The 18,007-nt window shown below is 45.5% G+C and overlaps 1 protein-coding gene across 6 annotated transcripts in view; it reads left to right on the forward strand.

Annotated features, from left to right (window-relative positions):
* The window catches only part of ABCC5 (ATP binding cassette subfamily C member 5), a 95,604-nt gene that overhangs the window by 34,385 nt on the left and 43,212 nt on the right, over positions 1-18,007 (forward strand). For 4 of the 6 annotated variants that reach the window (XM_026454896.1, XM_026454897.2, XM_026454899.1 and 1 more), the window contains 9 exons: positions 400-633; positions 767-940; positions 1,508-1,655; positions 4,641-4,789; positions 5,658-5,765; positions 11,046-11,402; positions 14,974-15,045; positions 17,233-17,357; positions 17,477-17,549. In XM_026454896.1, the coding sequence (XP_026310681.1) occupies positions 400-633; positions 767-940; positions 1,508-1,655; positions 4,641-4,789; positions 5,658-5,765; positions 11,046-11,402; positions 14,974-15,045; positions 17,233-17,357; positions 17,477-17,549 (1,440 nt within the window). Of the gene's footprint in view, positions 1-399; positions 634-766; positions 941-1,507; positions 1,656-4,640; positions 4,790-5,657; positions 5,766-10,930; positions 11,403-14,973; positions 15,046-17,232; positions 17,358-17,476; positions 17,550-18,007 lie in introns of those variants that run through there. The other 2 variants (XM_026454900.2, XM_026454901.1) reach the window with 2 other exon arrangements.

Below are 18,007 nucleotides of genomic sequence, written 5' to 3' on the forward strand. Positions count from 1 at the left end.
TAAGCACGTTTGAAATGATCCAAAAAAAGGTCTTAATTTCATGTAAAGAAATGTATCCATGTGTGGAGATACTGGAATAAGGTCAAAGCTGTACTTTTGAATGACCATGTGTTTAGAGTTAACTTCAGCTCATTGATAGGTTTATGTTACATTAGAAAGAGTAATGGTTTTGATGGTGTCCTGTAAGGAAGAAAGTTTTCAATTAGACCTAGCTCCTGCAGAATGCCCTGAGTAAATTACTGCAGGCAGCTTGTAATAACTGGGTCCTCCAAAGTTTTGTTTTGCTTGCACACTGGTCCCTGAGTGGAGCTGCCTACTCTTTCTAACTTAACATAAAACTATGGCATTGTGTTTGAGTGCCGTGGAGATGTTGACATTGGTGTGTATCTCTCCCTGTAGGCCTTCATGGTGAAACACCTCTTGGAGTATACCCAGGCAACAGAGTCTAACCTGCAGTACAGCTTGTTGTTAGTCCTGGGCCTCCTTCTGACAGAAATCGTGCGGTCTTGGTCGCTTGCACTGACTTGGGCATTGAATTACCGAACCGGTGTCCGCTTGCGGGGGGCCATCCTAACCATGGCATTTAAGAAGATCCTTAAGTTGAAGAACATTAAAGAGAAATCCCTGGGTGAGGTGAGTGAGGGGTATTTGCTTCACAGCAGAGGGCAACTTCCTAGCTTGAGATTCGTTCCTCTAGGGCCCTGCCTCCTGAGATGAATGAACCATGTCCTTGCAGGGCCCCCTCACTACTCTTTGTATCTTACAGCTCATCAACATTTGCTCCAATGACGGGCAGAGGATGTTTGAGGCAGCAGCCGTTGGCAGCCTGCTGGCTGGAGGACCCGTTGTTGCCATCTTAGGCATGATTTATAATGTAATTATTCTGGGACCAACAGGCTTCCTGGGATCAGCTGTTTTTATCCTCTTTTACCCAGCAATGGTGAGTAAGCCTCCCAGCTGAATCTTGGCAGCTTCTCCTTAGGAAATGAGTTACTTCCATTGGGTTATAGTAGGCATTGCTGAAGTGTCACATCTCTGATTGGAAATTTCCTCAAAGCAGATTAAATCTAGAGCTAGATAGTGCTTGCTCCGTTGGGACAGAATTTTGACTTGAGAGGAGGTAAGGTGTCACTTGCATGAAAAAGAGTCTGAATGAGAAGGCCAGCCAGTGAGCCCTGTCTCACTTGACGTAGGAATGTTTGAGTCACTGCGCTGGAGTTGGTGCTAAGTGATAGGGCCCTCCTGCCTCCCCTTTGGAAACACGCAGTATCTGTGGTCACTATTGAGAATAAATACTTACTTGTCTTCATTGCCTTACAAAGAGATAAGAATTCAGTAATGTTTTATTACAATTCAATAGGTCACTTTTATTAAATACTGTACAACTACATAACATCCTAGCAAACAGGATTATATGCTCATTTTATTGAGAATGACCTTAAGCAGATTAGGTAGTTCTCAAGTTTGAATGAGCTTTAATTTGGTGTGGCATCGCTTTTCCTTTCAGATGTTTGCATCACGGCTCACAGCATATTTCAGGAGAAAATGCGTGGCTGCCACGGATGAACGTGTCCAGAAGATGAATGAAGTTCTTACCTACATTAAATTTATTAAAATGTATGCCTGGGTCAAAGCATTTTCTCAAAGTGTTCAAAGTAAGTTTAAAGATTTCATATGTGCACGTGGTAGAAAGACTTTGGATTCTTTGGGTCTTATTCACACACTTGGCTTTCTGAACACATTACATACTAGGACTAGTGTCTAGTATCGTAGGACATAATATCATAGAATCTTTGTGTTCAAAAGGGATCTTAGAGGTTTGAACCCATAACCTCATCTCACTGATGAAGAAATTGAGACCTGGGAAAATGGATTTTTCCCAGTTAATACACAGCTAGTTAGGAATAATTCAGTTTCAAAGCCCCCTGAGTATATTCTCATCCTGCCCATGATTTTCCAGCCTGGTCATGAGGCTTTGAGGTAAGCTGGGAGTCAGGATGGCTGGATGCTGGTCTAGCTCTGTCAAATATGTAAGTGCCAATAAAGCTAAGAGAAATAGCACAGATGGGGCATTCAGAAAGATCTCAACACAAGTTGAACCAGTGTGCCTTAAAACAGATGAAATTGAAGCAGGAGATACTTAAAAACAAATGCATAGATACTTAATTTAAATAAAAGAGATAAGGCTGTTGGTGGACCATAACCTCATCAGGAGCTGAGTCCAATGCTGTAAAACAGTCAACACATTATAGGTGGAGTAGAAATACAGTGTTCAGGTCAGACGCCAGTGGCGCACACCTATAATCCCAGCACTTTGGGAGGCTGAGGGAGGAGGATCACCTGAGATCGGGAGTTAAAGACCAGCCCAGCCAATATGGTGAAACCCCATCTGTACTAAAAATACAAAAATTAGCTAGGTGTGGTAGCATGTTCCTGTAATCCCAGCTACTTGGGAGACAAAGACAGGAGAATGAATCGCTTGAACCCAGGAGGCAGAGGTTGCAGTGAGCTGAGATCACGCCATTGAACTCCAGCCTGGGGGTTGCAGCGAGACTCTGTCTCAAAAAAAAAAAAAAAGAAAAAGAAAAAGAAAAAGTGTTCAGAGCAGGGCAGCTGTTTTCCTTTCATTGAGTAACCTTCAGGACATGATGTCCAGTTCTGGAATCTGCATTTGATTTATGAGGGCTGTTAAGCTAAGAAGCATCCAGAGGAGGTGACCACTCAAGAGGTGCCCCCCAGTGGATGGGGCTGCCTTGTTAAGCGTGAGTTTGTTTCTACTGGAGTAGAACAAATGGATTCTGAATGGACAGCTGCCAGCAGGTTGATGGCAGGATGGCTGCCAGTGGTCCTTCTGGCTCTCTGATTCTATAGTTTTATGGTCTTTTTTCTGAGATTCCCCTCATCCATCAGCCCCTGACTGGTATCTTTACCTGTAGGTATTAATTTGAAAAGAGTGTTCTTACTCATTATAGACATGGCCAAGGTGTATAATAAATGTTAAAGTAAGGAGTTCAGTGTTTTTATGTGACTTACAAACTAGCTGTGAAGATAGTTCCCCAATGCCTTAGGCAGTGGTAATACCTTTAAGGTCAGTGCATAGCCTCTTAGAAGAATTAAGTATTTGCCAGGTGCAGTGTTGCATGCCTGTAATCCCAGCACTTTGGGAGGCTGAGGCGAGTGGATCACCTGAGGTCAGGAGTTCAAGAGCAGCCTGGCCAACATGGCAAAACCCCTTCTCTACTGAAAATACAAAAATTAGCCAGGCGTGATGGCATAGCCTGTAATCCCAGCTACCCAAGAGGCCGAGGCAGGAGGATCACTTGAACCCGGGAGGCAGAGGTTGCAGTGAGCTGAGATCACACCACTGCACTCCAGCCTGGGCAACACAGTGAGACTCCATCTTAAAAAAAAAAAAAAAAAAGTATTGTCCGGGTGAGGTGGCTTATGCCTTTAGTCTCGACGCTTTGGAAGGAGAGACAAGATCACTGGAGCCCAGGAGTTCGACACCAGCCTGGGCAACATAGTGAGACCTCATCTCTACAAAAAATAAAACTTAACTGGGCAGGGTAGTGCACATCTCTGGTCCCAGCTACTTGGGAAGCTAAGGTGGGAGGATTACTTGAGCCCCGGAGGTTGAGGTTTCAGTGAGCCATGATTGTGCCACTGCACTCCAGCCTGAGCAACAGAGTGAGACCTCGTCTGAAAAAAAAAAGTATCTTATTGTTCTGCTTCCTGCTCCATGGTCTTCAGTACTGTATGGTTGCTTTGCTAGTAAGGGGGTTGATTTTGCAAATATTTAAGAAAAATCATTCTGCCTATAGAAATTATATTTCACCTATCTTCCAGTTGTTGTTACTGCATTTTTGTATGGAAGCTTCTATGCCACTGCCAACATACAGCAGGCACTCTACGAAATCTTAGTTACCTCCCCACCGCCCTTTTTTTTTTTTTCTTTTGAGACAAAGTCTGGCTTTGTCACCCAGACTGGAATACAGTAGTGCAATCTTGGTGCACTGCAACCTCCACCTTCCGGGTTCAAGCGATTCTCCGGCCTCAGCCTCCCAAGTAGCTGGGATCACAGGCGTGTACTACCACACCCAGCTAATTTTTGTATTTTTAGCGGGACGGGGTTTCGCCATGTTGGCCAGGCCGGTCTTGAACTCCTGACCTCAGGTGATTCCCCCTGCTTTGGCCTCCCAAAGTGCTGGGATTATAGGTGTGAGCCACCACACCCAGCCTCTTAGTCCCTTTTTAATTCTCCAGTGTCATTGTGTTGTGTTTCCTAGTAATTCCTTAGGCAAAAATTAAGCAACAACCGGGTAAGCAAACCCAACTGCCAATTACAGATACAATTAATGTGTTCATTCTTTCTAAACCTAAGAAACTGACAAGAAAAATCAGAAAAAGGTATCATAGAAGGTGATCATTGTGTTCATATATAGTGATTGCTTTCTGTTAGATTCATTCCTGTCACTTGATCCATTTCAAACCTCAGCCTTTTATACCAGCTTTAGTGGTAAAATTGATAGTCATAGGTGTTGAAGAGTGGCTGGAGTCCTACGGAGTCTTGTTTGGAGGTGGAGGAACAACATCCCTAGGCTGCTTTTAACTTGCTTTGAAATTGGCTTGCTTTTTCATAGAAATCCGTGAGGAGGAGCGTCGGATATTGGAAAAAGCCGGGTACTTCCAGAGCATCACTGTGGGTGTGGCTCCCATTGTGGTGGTGATCGCCAGTGTAGTGACCTTCTCTGTTCATATGACCTTGGGCTTCGATCTGACAGCAGCACAGGTCAGGGAACCCTCAGGGATGGGGAACATTTTAGAAATACCACATTTGCCAGAGGCTGAGGCAGGAAAATCACTTGAACCCAGGAAGCGGAGGTTATGGTGAGCCGAGATTGCGCCACTGCACTCCAGCATGGGTGACAGAGCGAGACTCCATCTCAAAAAAAAAAAAAAAAAAAAAAAAATACCATATATGGAGATGATGCTCTGATCTTCTTCTTACTGCACCTGGAGGTTTCCCCAAGAATTAGTAGATATTTTTTCATTCATGGGATTAAGCCGAGAAGCAGAAGAGTGGGGAGCCAGCCCTTATGCACAAATAGTGTATGAGTTGTTTTTAGTCAACCTAAATTTGAGTTTAATTCTGAAATTACAGATCATCCCGTGGTTCATATTTACTGGCAATTTTAATTGAAGGTCTGAAAAACTCTACTTAAAAAAAAATGTGGCCGGGCATGATGGCTCACGCCTGTAATCCCAGCACTTTGGGAGGCCAAGGCGGGCGGATCACTTGAGGTCAGGAGTTTGAGACCAGCCTGGCAAACATGGTGAAACCCCATCTCTACTAAAAATGCAAAAAATTAGCCGGATGTGGTGTTGAGCGCCTGTAGTCCCAGCTACTCGGGAGGCTGAGGCAGGAGAATTGCTTGAACCTGGGAGGTGGAAGTTGCAGTGAGCCGAGATTGTGTCACTGCACTCCAGCCTGGGTGACAAAGCGAGACTCAGTCTCAAAAAAAAAAGTAATTGACTTGTAATAACATCTGACAGTCAAGCTGCAGCCTTTCTAGCACCTGAGAGGAAATTGATGGTGTCAGGTTACTTTAGTTGCATAGCATAATTAGGCACAGTTTCTTCTCTTCTCCTATTTTCAGGCTTTCACAGTGGTGACAGTCTTCAATTCCATGACTTTTGCTTTGAAAGTAACACCGTTTTCAGTAAAGTCCCTCTCAGAAGCCTCGGTGGCTGTTGACAGATTTAAGGTAAGTGGCTCCTTTCCCTGCCCCAGTGTCAGGAGCCCTCCCCACACAACTAACTGCTGGCTCTCTTCAAGGGGCCGCACAGGCTGGCCTCACTGGATTTAAGCTTGGCTTTGGCCTTTTGGCAAGTCGGTAAGAAAAAGGGGGCAGTGGAGGAGACTGAATTGAGGGACGAGACTTACCACCTTTTTAAATTAATGTGAATTTTTACCTTTTCTGGACGGCCATGATCTGAGCTCCCAGGATTGCAGAGTTCCCCTTTAGGGCTAGCCCCTTCCACCTGGTCCTGACATGGATGTGTCGCAACTCACTGGGCCTTGAAGTAGCTTAAACCTAGAAGACCAGCACTGTGGGGCATCTTCCCCTTGATCTTTGTTACTGTCACTTTGATTGGTTGACACGCTGAATCCTTTTTGATACTTTCTTTTTCCTGCCCTGTGGTTGCTACTCACGATGCAGGGAAAGCAGTGACATGGAAATAGTCGTAAAACTAGATCATGTTGAGAAGTGCAGTTAAGTAAGTATCAGCTTCTTTTTTTGCAGGTGGTTAGTTGATCATACCTTGGCTGTGTTCCTTGTTCCTTCAGGATAATACACATACATGATATGAAGGGGAGTATATTTGGGAGGGTGGAGAGAAATAGATATTTGACAGTGGTTAATACTTAACAAAAAAAAAGGGGACGTCATGTGGGCTGGAATTCTTTGACATTGCCACTGCATAGATTAGCTCCTATGCCCCTGCTTGTCTTTATTGGCCGGTGAGAGGAATACGAAAGCAATTTTGCTGATGTGAAGGCTTGAAGCTCACGTTTGAGGAATGGATATAATCATCTTGGAGGTTCAGGAGAAAACAAATTGGATTTTCTTCTTAAGAAACGTGGAAACTCAGTTCCTGGGATTTGTTTATATTCTGCTTGTTTACAGTTGACCAGGTGACTTCTATTTGGTCAAGAAAGCCAGTCCTGGCCAGGCGTGGTGGTTCGCGCCTGTAGTCCTAGCTCTTTGGGAGGCTGAGGCAGGTGGATCACTTGAGCCCAGGAGTTCAAGACCAGCCTGGGCAACACAGCAAGACCCCGTCTCTACAAAAAAATAAAAAAATAGCCACGCACAGTGGCGTGCGCCCATTGTCCTAGCTACTCGGGAGGCTGAGGTGGGAAGATTGCTTGAGCCCAGGAGGTCGAGGCTGCAGTGAGCTATGATCATGGCACTGCACTCCAGCCTGGACAACAGAGTGAGACTTTTATCTTTTTTTTTTTTTTTTTAAAGAAGAAAGAAAAAGAAAGGAAGGGGGGGGGGAGGAAGAAGGAAGGAAGGAGAGGGAGAGGGGGGGGGGGGAGGGGAAGAGGGAGGGGAAAAAAGCTAGTCTTTGAATGTGCCCCTCCCTGACCCCAGCGTGGCCACTTAGAAAACCAAGAGCCAGAGTCATATGAAAAAAAATGGCCTAATGGGACTCTGAGCTTTATTTTGCTGAATCCGCAATAACCGGTCGTGGATGAAAGGCAAATGTTTGACTATAAGTTCTCCCTGCTGTTCATTTCTGTATTCTTGTTAGTGAATGGATTTGGTAGCACTTTGAATAAAGTAAGGGCCTGTAGTGTAGGTTGATCCTCCCCTTGTTTTTCGAGGGCTCTCATCTCCTGCTTAGTAGTGAGGACTTGGATTAGCAGGTGGCTTTCACATCATAGGTCCCTCCTCTCTCCAGGAAGCTTCAGAGTTAATAGTAGAAGCAGCACCACCCACAGCTCTATTTGATGCCCCATGAGACTTTAGACCCCTGCTATCTTATTCCTCTTGGCGGTCTCAGTCTCTTTTTTTCCTTCTTATTCTTTTTTTAATTAGATGCTTGGCACAAGATAGCAAGTATTTATGGTCAGGCTTGGTGGCTCACACCTGTAATCCCAACACTTTGGGAGGCTGAGGTGGGTGGATCACTTGAGGTCAGGAGTTCAAGACCAGCGTGGCCAACACAGTAAAACCCCATCTCTACGAAAACTTAGCCAGGTATGGTGGCGTGCGCCTGTAGTCCCAGCTGCTCAGTAGACTGAGGCAGGAGAATCACTTGAACCTGGGAGGTGGGGGTTGCCATGAGCCGAGATCGCACCACTGCACTCCAGCCTGGGCAACACAGAGAAACTCTATCTCAGAAAAAAAAGAAAAAAGAAGATAACAAGTATTTATTACTTAATCCCTCCCCAACTCTAAGCCGGTTCTTTCTTCTTCTTATCTTCAGATGTTTATTAATTAGAATTACGTTGACTTTATGAGGGTTGGAGGGCTGTTTTTTAGGTGCAAGGCAACTGTTTATTATGTTTCTGAGTACATTAAAGGAAGTCTGCCACAATTGGGGGACCATCTAAGGCAGCCTTTTGAAAACAAAAACCTGGGATTGTATCTCCCCAAAAGCATCTGCCCTCCCATCATTTTTAGATGGAATATAGAATAACAAGGATGGGACTTGCTGCTTTGATTCATTTTACAGACCTTGAAACTCATGAACGATGTTGCAGAGCCCTGCTTTTCACCCTGTGTCTTGTTTTACATCATTTTCTTTCTTTCTTTTTTAAATTGGAGTTGGAGATCTGATAGATTGGCAAGTATAGTGTTTTCTCTATTTCACCTACCCTGCAAGTGCATCTTGCAGGAGAACTTGTTGCTTCCTGTTGGGTAGTACGCATAAAGAATAGGAAAAGAGATATAAAATTTATTTATGTAACCTGTAATTTATTGATTTGATGACCTGTAGAAAGGCAGTGCGAAGCTGCACTGATTGTCACCAGTGGAATAGGGTGGCTTGTTCTAGCAAATACAGACACAGGACACCCTGTGAAATACTGCATGGAATATACTTACACTGAAAAATTATTATTGTTTTTCTGGAATCTAAATTTGACTGGGGCTGAGCATGGTGGCTCACGCCTGTCATCCTAGCACTTTGGGAGGCTGAGTGGGTGGATCACTTGAGGCCAGGAGTTCGAGACCAGCCTGGCCAACTTGGTGAAACCCCGTCTCTACTAAAAATACAAAAATTAGCTGGGCGTGGTGGTGGGTACCTGTAATCCCAGCTACTCAGGAGGGCTGAGACAGGAGAATGGCATGAATCTGGGAGGCAGAGGTTGCAGTGAGCCGAGATTGCACCCCTGCACTCCAGCCTGGGTGACAGAGTGAGACCCTGTCTCAAAAAAATAATTAATTAATTAATTTAACGGGACATCTTATATTTATCTGGCAACCCTGTGAGTAGTCCCCTCTTCTGCTGTCAACAGATTCATTCTGATTTGATTCTTCTAGTGAATGAATAGTGTTTTCATGGTCAGTGTCCTGTGATAAAGTTGAGGCTTATGGTTTATAGGTTTATATGGTTATAAGTTTACGTTATATCTAAGATTCTGTTGTTCTGACAGGTGCAAATTTAAGTAGATACAAGTTCAAGTATGGGGAGGCCCTTGTCTGCCTCTTAGCACATCAGGACAGAGTGATCTGAAGCCAAAACTCTCCTGGTAGGAGGGAGGGTAAGGCTGCGGGGAGTAGGAAGGAAACATGGGGCTGGAGCTGTGAAAACCAGTAGGTACTGGCATGTTTCTTAATAGTTCGTTGAGGCCTAAAAGACCTTTGTCCTTTGAATAACTCTTTAGGGGAGAGAAATGATGGAAATTCTGTCGTCATGTGGTTTTACTCCGTGAAGGTGATCAAAATGTTTGGCATGTTACTCTTAGCTCAGTCTCTCAGGAAGGCTTTGAACAAATGAAACCAGCAGCCGTTTCAGCAAGCAGGGGCTACACCTAAGGTTACTCAAGAGTGAAGATTATCTCAGAAGTTTAGGATCATGACACTGTGGGGAAGACAGGATCAGGGATGAATGGGAGATGGGAGCTTAAGGGAGAGCTTAGAAGTTTAGAATCCAAGAGAGAAAGGGTTTGTTCTTGGGGAGAGGGATTATGTATGATATTTTATAGCACCTGCAAAATTTAAGATAGCTGCGGGGTTCTCAGTAACTAAGCAGAGTCCTGACCCTAAAAGCTATCTTTTCTCTAAAGATTTTGTAATGTTTAAAATTTTTTAAAATTAAGATAAATATATTTTAAATCATACTGTGAATCCAACTGGTATAACAATCTGTAGAGAAGATCACTGGCTTAAGAGAATTGTTAGAAGTGGATTCAAAGTCTTATGGGAACATCCTGGGCTGCGATATATTATGATCAGTGTTTTACGTCTTAATTTCAGAAACATTTCCCTCTTCAAGAATTCATTCTTCAGCTGGGTGCGGTGGCTCACACCTGTAATCCAACACTTAGGGAGGCTGAGGCAGGCAGATCACTTGAGTCCAGGAGCTCAAGACCAGCCTGGCCAACATGGCGAAACCCCATGTCTACAAAAAAATACAAAAATTAGCCGGCATGGTGGTGCATGCCTGTAATTTCAGCTACTTGGGAGGCTGAGGCATGAGAATCTCTTGAACCTGGGAGGTGGAGGTTGCAGTGAGTCGAGATTGTGCCACTGCACTCCTGTCTGGGCAACAGAGCAAGACTCTGTCTCAAAAAAAAAAAAAAATGTTTCTTTTAATGTAACTCAGGGGTCTCTGGGAGTGAGTGGGAGGAAAGTGTCTTGTTCTCTTCCCAAGGGATGTTTCTCTGGGAGATACCCTCCACTTCCATGCAAGCCTGTTCCTTTGGTTGTTGAACTCTCAAGTTCCAAGGCAAGGCTTTGAAGACATGAGAGTTTCTTGGCAAGAAGGTGTTCTCTGTGGTAGATGAAATTTTTAGATACTGTTTTCTGATGGTAGCAATGTAAGCCTGTGACAGTCTCTACTCCTAGATACGTGCGGCGCTGTGAGTGTGGGAAGTGGGCAGGCTTTGGGATTCTGCAGGAGGGGTCTGGAAGGAAAACACATAGTGAGCATCTGTACTGGAGGTCAGCATGCCCTTTGCTTTTCCTACCTGCTTTTTACTACTCCTTAGAACAAGGGGCTACATGCCAGTCAGTTAAATGTCATTAGGTCCGCATTGGGCTGGCTGAGGGGGAAAGGCAGTTTAGCATGTAATTTGTCATGTAGAATATTGGGTCATTGACAAGGCCCCTGGACCTCTTGAGGTTGCCCCACACTCCCATGACCCCTTGATGGGCCTGAGACTGGCTGCACTAATGAGCTACCTTTTGCCCTTCAGCTTCCTTCCACTGTATAGCCTGATGTGTTTTGCTACGTGAGTGTGCGCCCTAGGCTTGTCTCCCTGGTCTTGATCCAGTGTCTCATCTTTGCACCTCTCTCACAACTCCTATCAGAGTTTGTTTCTAATGGAAGAGGTTCACATGATAAAGAACAAACCAGCCAGTCCTCACATCAAGATAGAGATGAAAAATGCCACCTTGGCATGGGACTCCTCCCACTCCAGTATCCAGAACTCGCCCAAGCTGACCCCCAAAATGAAAAAAGACAAGAGGGCTTCCAGGGGCAAGAAAGAGAAGGTGAGGCAGCTGCAGCGCACTGAGCATCAGGCGGTGCTGGCAGAGCAGAAAGGCCACCTCCTCCTGGACAGTGATGAGCGGCCCAGTCCCGAAGAGGAAGAAGGCAAGCACATCCACCTGGGCCACCTGCGCTTACAGAGGACGCTGCACAGCATCGACCTGGAGATCCAAGAGGTAAGCAGCCCGCCCCCTGCCTCCCCACCCGCACCCCACCACTCCGTGCTGATCTGCCACCAATAGATGGCTGCTGTTCCTTTTCACAAAGTGCTTTGTGGCTAGAAGTGATTTTGAACTAAAGAGCAAATTAGACCAGCTCTAACTCTAAAAAAAACCAATTAAGCATTTTGCAGCAGAAATGAATAACAGCTGATCTTATGAGGTGATTGTTTTATAAGCAAGGAAATGAAACATTCAAGAGGATTTTCCAGGATTTTCCCCTAAAGAGGATTCAGTTTTAGTTGTATGTGAGCTGTGACAGCTATTTCTGATTGTTACCACTCTGTGAGGGTCCTTGTGCAGGAGGCTGTGCATCATACCTGGTGCGTCATAGGTAGTCTCAGGGCTACTGTGACAACAATCGTGTTGTAATTATTTATTCTTAATATAAGTTAAGGATCGTTACGGTAGATGATGTCACAGCCCAGGTAGCATAAGATTAGTCTCAGAGGGCCTCCTATAGGGAATGGTGGAACAGAGATGCCGGGTTCAAGGCTTTTAAAATATAGACTATGTATTTCGGAACCAGCACCATGTTCACAGGTCTGTGTCATCAGAGGGCCCCAGATGTGTATATATTCATTCATTCAACAGCCGTTTTATGAGTATCAAATTCCATGCCAGATGCTGTGGTAGGGCTGGGCGTAGAGCTACAAAAACCCAAACAGACAAAAATCCCATCCTTCGTGGAGTTTACATTCTAGCAGGCACAGACAGGTCGTGAGCAAATAAAATATATTGCATATCAGATGGTGATAAGGGCTGTGAGAGAAGGGGACAGAGGCTGGGCATGGTGGCTCATGCCTGTAATCCTAGCACTTTGGGAGGTCAAGGTGGGCAGATCGCTTCAGCCCAGGAGTTCAAGACCAGCCTGGCCAACATGTTGAAACCCTGTCTCTACAAAAAATAGAAAAATTAGCCGGCTGTACGCCTATAGTCCCAGCTACTTGGGAGGCTGAGGCAGGGGAATTGCTTGAGCCCAGGAGGCATAGGTTACAGTGAGCTGAGATCACGCCACTGCACTCCAGCCTGGGTAGCAGACTGAGAGACTCAGTGAGACTCAGAGTGAGTCTCAAAAAAAAAGAAAAAATGGTGGGCAGGGAGAGAGTGTGCTGGGGCAGGGAGCAGGTGTGGTTACAACTTGAATAGCTGCCTAAGGGAAGGCATCATTTAAAAAGTAGTATTTCGGCAAAGATCAAAGGAGATGAGGGAGAGAGCTACCTGGGTATGGGGTGGGTGGATAAGAACATTCCAGGTCAAAGGAACAGAAACACAGAGACCGCAAGTGGTGAGTGTGCCTGTTATTGGAGTGGAATGAGCGTGGGAGAGAGTAGTGGATGCCAAGGGCAGAGGTGGTGCCTGCCAGAGCCTCTGGTGAGACTTCGGCTTTACTCCAAGTGGGAAGAGGAGCCTGTGGAGGATTCACAGCAGAATGACATGATCAGACTTATGTGTGAAGAGGATCATTCTGGTTGCTGCAGGGGGAGACAAGGAAGCAAGGAGAACAGTCAAGGCTCTGTTACCACAGTAACCAGGAGAAAGATGAGGATGTCTTAGATCAAGGTTGCTGGTGGGAGGTGGTAAGAAATGTTTGTCCATGTAACTGGAAGTAGGGAGGAGGAGGTTTGAATGCAGTGTTTTATCAAAATCAGCAACTGACCAGAGGCATGGTAAGCCGATCCAGAACTAGACTGAGAAGAGAACAAAAAGCTTCTAGCTTTTGAAAACTATGAGCAAGAAGGGGAGACAGTCTTTAGTGACACCACTTGAAACTATTAGTGTCATTGAAGGGCATGCACGTCAGTTTTTTTACTTCAGTTAACTCTTTTTTTTTTTTTTTTTTTTTGAGATGGAGTCTGGCTCTGTCGCCCAGGCTAGAGTGCAGTAGCATGATCTCGCCTCACTGCAACCTCTGCCTCCCGGGTTTAAGTGATTCTCCTGCCTCAGCCTCCCGAGTAGCTGGGATTATAGGCATGTGCCACTGTGCCTAGTTAATTTTTGTATTTTTAGTAGAGACAGGGTTTCACCATGTTGACCAGGCTTGTCTCGAACTCCTGACCTCAGGTGGTCCGCCTGCCTCAACCTTTCAAAGTGCGGGGATTACAGGTGTGAGCCACTGCACCTGGCCTTACTTCAGTTAACGCCTAACAGGCTTTTTATTTAGTAACTATTAGCTTGATTATTGAGGCAGCTCTAATACATTGCTAATCAGCTCTATTAGAAAATGATTCCACACATGCAGCTAAAATGTATTCTTTTACTTTGTACGTTGACCCTCATTCTGCCCTTCAGAGCCCACAGACACATGGGAGACCTTTAGCCATTTGAAGAGAGATCCCTTAATTCTCTCTGGGCCTTCTTTTTAGGGAAGGGAAGGGGAGGTGATGTTTGCCAAGTGTCTTCTGTGCACCAGGCATTTTTCTCATTTTTGGTGTCTCAGTTAGTCATCATTTAATCATCAGAATAGCATTTTTCTCACGTAAACCTAACTGGCCTGAGCAGAGGTTGAACCTGTGACTTGACCTCCTTGTTGCCACCAGGCAGTAAACCATTCAGTACTCCTGGACCACGTCAAAAACTATTTGTTCAACTATCAGACACTGTACTTAGTTTTACAAGGATACTGCCTTTCCTCAAGGTGCTCAGAGTCCAAAGAAGGAGACAGACACAGTATTAGGTTAAGTCCCGGGCCTAGATCACACAGTTAGAAAGTGCTAGTGAAATTGGGATTCAGGTAAAGACCCATCTGCCTCCAGAATCCATGCTCTGTCCATACCACCACTCTCCCTTCCTTCCTGGGGATGCTTGAACCAGCACAGGGCTGTAAACAAGTGACCCTTTTGAAGTCATCTGTCTGTCCCTTGAAAACTTTCAACGCGACTTTGAGATCTCTATATCTTGCCTAAGGATACTCAGTTAGTCATAGACTTGGTTTTCTACTTTTGTGTGGGATTGATGATGTAAATAGTCCTCAGATTTTTGGAAATGTTTTGCAGAAAAATGGAAGCAACAGTATCCATGGTTTTTATTGAAAATACACAATGTTTACACCTTAGAGAAAAATCATAATAAAATGATTTTTTAAGAGTCCTGCCCTCTCTTCTGGAAAACAGCAAAAACAAGTAAATAAAGAATATGGGTGTCCAGGTGCGGTGGCTCATGCCTGTAATCCCAGTACTTTGGGAGGCCGAGGCGGGCGGATCATTTGAGGCCAGGAGTTTGAGACCAGCCTGGCCCGGAGTGCGAGAATGATGGTGGGCTACTGGAATGTGAGAATGATGGTGGGATACTGGAGTGGGCGGCGTGTTTACTTTCCCCAAAGGGCTTCCATTCCTGTTATCTCAGGTGTCTCCGCAGAAACCCATGAGATAGGCAGCTAATGAGTGAGAAAACAGGTAAGTGGCCTGCTGAGTTATCAGGGTGACAGTTCTGTATGGGTAGACTACAGTTAATGTGTTTTTTCCTCAAGTCCTTCGAGATGAGTGGTCATAGTGTCTCAATGACCCTCCTCTCTGTGTACCTTGTCCAGGGTAAACTGGTTGGAATCTGCGGCAGTGTAGGAAGTGGAAAAACCTCTCTCATTTCAGCCATTTTAGGCCAGGTAAGATTTTTGTTATTGTCCTTTTCTCCTTCTTTGTCTGATTCGCAAGAGTCTCAGGAAAAAATGAACAAATTTCCCGAAGAGAGTCAGGAAGGGTGGAAACAAATGAACCCTCAGCCTGCATTGTACTCCCCCAATTCCCCCCAGTTCCACCCCTTCACAGCCTTCTGCCTGGAAGGAGGCTTGGTGGGCGCCTGATAGATGACTGACTGTTGCCTCAGCTGGAGCCATTTGGTTTCATGCCTTCTTTCATTCAGCGTGTATCTATTGAATGCCACAGGTATGCCCATGTGTTGAAAATGGCAGAGATAACAGATGAACAGACACCCTACACTGCAGTGCTGCCAACAGAGTTAACCTGTAAAGAAACAGGGCTGACAGCACTCCCAGCCTGTCTGTCAGACAGGACTGTCAGGGTTTGATCTAGAAGCAAAGCCCCTTTGTTTTCTGCCTAATCCCTGAAAGAGTCATGCCCTTGGCGAGTTCATGGTCCAGTAGGGAGTAAGGCCTTGAGGACACACAAGCACATCTCCACGCAGGGAGTGAACAGCATGCAGGGCCCAGCACACAGTGGCCAGTACTGAGAGTGAGGGACAGGATGGGGCTGGAGTCATGCTGCTGAGACACGTTATCATTGCTGCGTTTTAGAACCAAATAATCCAGAAAAAACAAACAAACAAACAAAAAAACAAGGTGCCCACATGCTTTTAAACTAGAATTAAATTAACTTGACTTAGATGGTTGAGATGAGTGTAAACTTACGATTATCTCTACATCCTGATGGATAAGGTCCGCTGAATTGAAATGAAACACACGGGGAGCAGGCATGCTTTTGTAGTCTCGTACTTTCTTGTCTTGTTTGGCGTCAGCTGTCACAGTTGTTGAGTTGTGGTCCTCCTTGAGGGTGGTGCTGCCTGGAGCCATCTGAGTTCGGATCATGGCGGGCAGCGCCCACACCTTCTGCTTTATGACACTCTCCAGTGGTGGGGCCCAGCCTTTGGTCTTGTAAAAAGTACCAAACTTCCTAGGTGATTTCTGATGACCAACCAGATTTGGAGGGCCCGTGAGGAGAGACAGAGATGGGGGGAGGGGGAACAGGAAAGAAAAGGTCAATTCATAAGTGCTGCTCTGCCATCTACCAATGTGCTCCGTTTTCCAGGGTTGATTAGGCAGTGGTTAGGTTGAAAACCAAGTCAGGCTTTGCTTCTGGACAAATCCTGGCAGCCCTGTCTCTAGCAGGGAAACAGGTTGTGCTGGTCAGCCCTACTTTAACTGTAGTTTACCTCCATTGATAGTGCTGCAGTGTGGGGTGTTTGTGCAGCAGTCGTAAGTGCCAGCTTTCCACAGTAGACCCTCTGAGGGCTTCTGAACCCTTTGAAGTGCACATCAGAGTGCTACCAGTTTGTGGTGTACGTAGGTACACCTGTGTGTGTGCACACTGTGTGAGGGTGTTTGAGAAGACTCACTTATATGAACAAGTACTGCACAGGCTGGTTAGTGAAACTTTGCTTCAAAGCTGTAGCATCCCTAAACCAAGACAAATGTCTACTATCAGTCCCAAACGAAAGAAATCATGGAAGAGGGTAAAATGGACAAGTCAATTCGTATCAGCCACTGCAACTGAACACAAAATTCAAAGCACATGGCTCATCACTGCTTGTGGGCAGGGAGGGTCCATCATTGGTAAATAGACACTGTGTAAATATTGTAAATACTAGGTGATATCTAACCTGGACTTTTTTTTCCCCTTGGTCCTCATTTCATAGAAGCAACTGGTCTAGCCAGCATCCTAGATAATTGCCGTGGATGAGTTGGCCTACCCCCATGTTGAGGCAGGGATTAGCTGGAAACCCCTACAGCATCCTCTCCAGGAGAATTCTGCAAGAACCTCTTGCTTATACTTTTCCTAATTTAAACAGTTTGCACACAGCACATGGCTGCAGAGGGAGGTGTTTGCTCCTTCAAGTTACGGGTTATGCTGGGCTCCCATGACACGTAAACAAGGAGAACTTTGATTTTTTTGGCTTCTGTAGCTCTCTTTGGAATAAAGGTGGGATCTGGATTTGGGTCCAAAAAGCATCCAGGGAAATTACCAGAGCTAGATTCCACTGTGGAAGGTGGGAGTTTTGTTGGCATAGGGTGATGGTTTTGAGTTATGATGTCATTGGATGGTGTCTCTCTCCCTAGATGACACTTCTAGAGGGCAGCATTGCCATCAGTGGAACCTTCGCTTATGTGGCCCAGCAGGCCTGGATCCTCAATGCTACTCTGAGAGACAACATCCTGTTTGGGAAGGAATATGATGAAGAAAGGCAAGGAATGTTTGGCTTCTGTCATGCTTTCCATCTTGGCCGTGTGAGAGGCAACGCAGCCCTAGTCAGCAAGCTCTGCTCCCGCCGTGTCCCTCACACTGTCTCTTTGTGTCCTCCAGGTACAACTCTGTGCTGAACAGCTGCTGCCTGAGGCCTGACCTGGCCATTCTTCCCAGCAGCGACCTGACGGAGGTACAGGCCTTCTGCCCCTGATCAGGCATTTAGCAGAGTGGTGGAGCTGGGCCAGAGCTGCTCCTGGGAGTGCATCTGAAGTGCTTGGGAGAAGAGCCTCACAGGCGGTTAGGCTGTCATTAGGCCGTTGTGTTAGGAAAGCATCTGTTAGGGCAGGGATGTTAACACTGCTTGTTTTAAGGTTGTAAGCATTTTCTATGTCTTGGGGATTTTAAACAAAATCCCATTGTTGACTCAGAGTTGTTTTTTACTCTATCCAGATATTTTTAAAACTACAAGTAAGCGTGTGCATGTTGAGCTTCTTACTTGAACTTGATTTTGCCAATCTCCTTAATTCAGATAGTTTGTAGAGAGCCCTTTTCTTTTTTTTTTTTTTTTATTATTATACTTTAAGATTAGAAAGAGCCCTTAGAACAAATCCACGTTTCTTTGGGTCTCTGCCCTGCAGCAGTTTCCAG

The sequence above is a fragment of the Piliocolobus tephrosceles genome, chromosome 2, assembly GCF_002776525.5.
Source record: "Piliocolobus tephrosceles isolate RC106 chromosome 2, ASM277652v3, whole genome shotgun sequence".
Taxonomy (NCBI): domain Eukaryota; kingdom Metazoa; phylum Chordata; class Mammalia; order Primates; family Cercopithecidae; genus Piliocolobus; species Piliocolobus tephrosceles.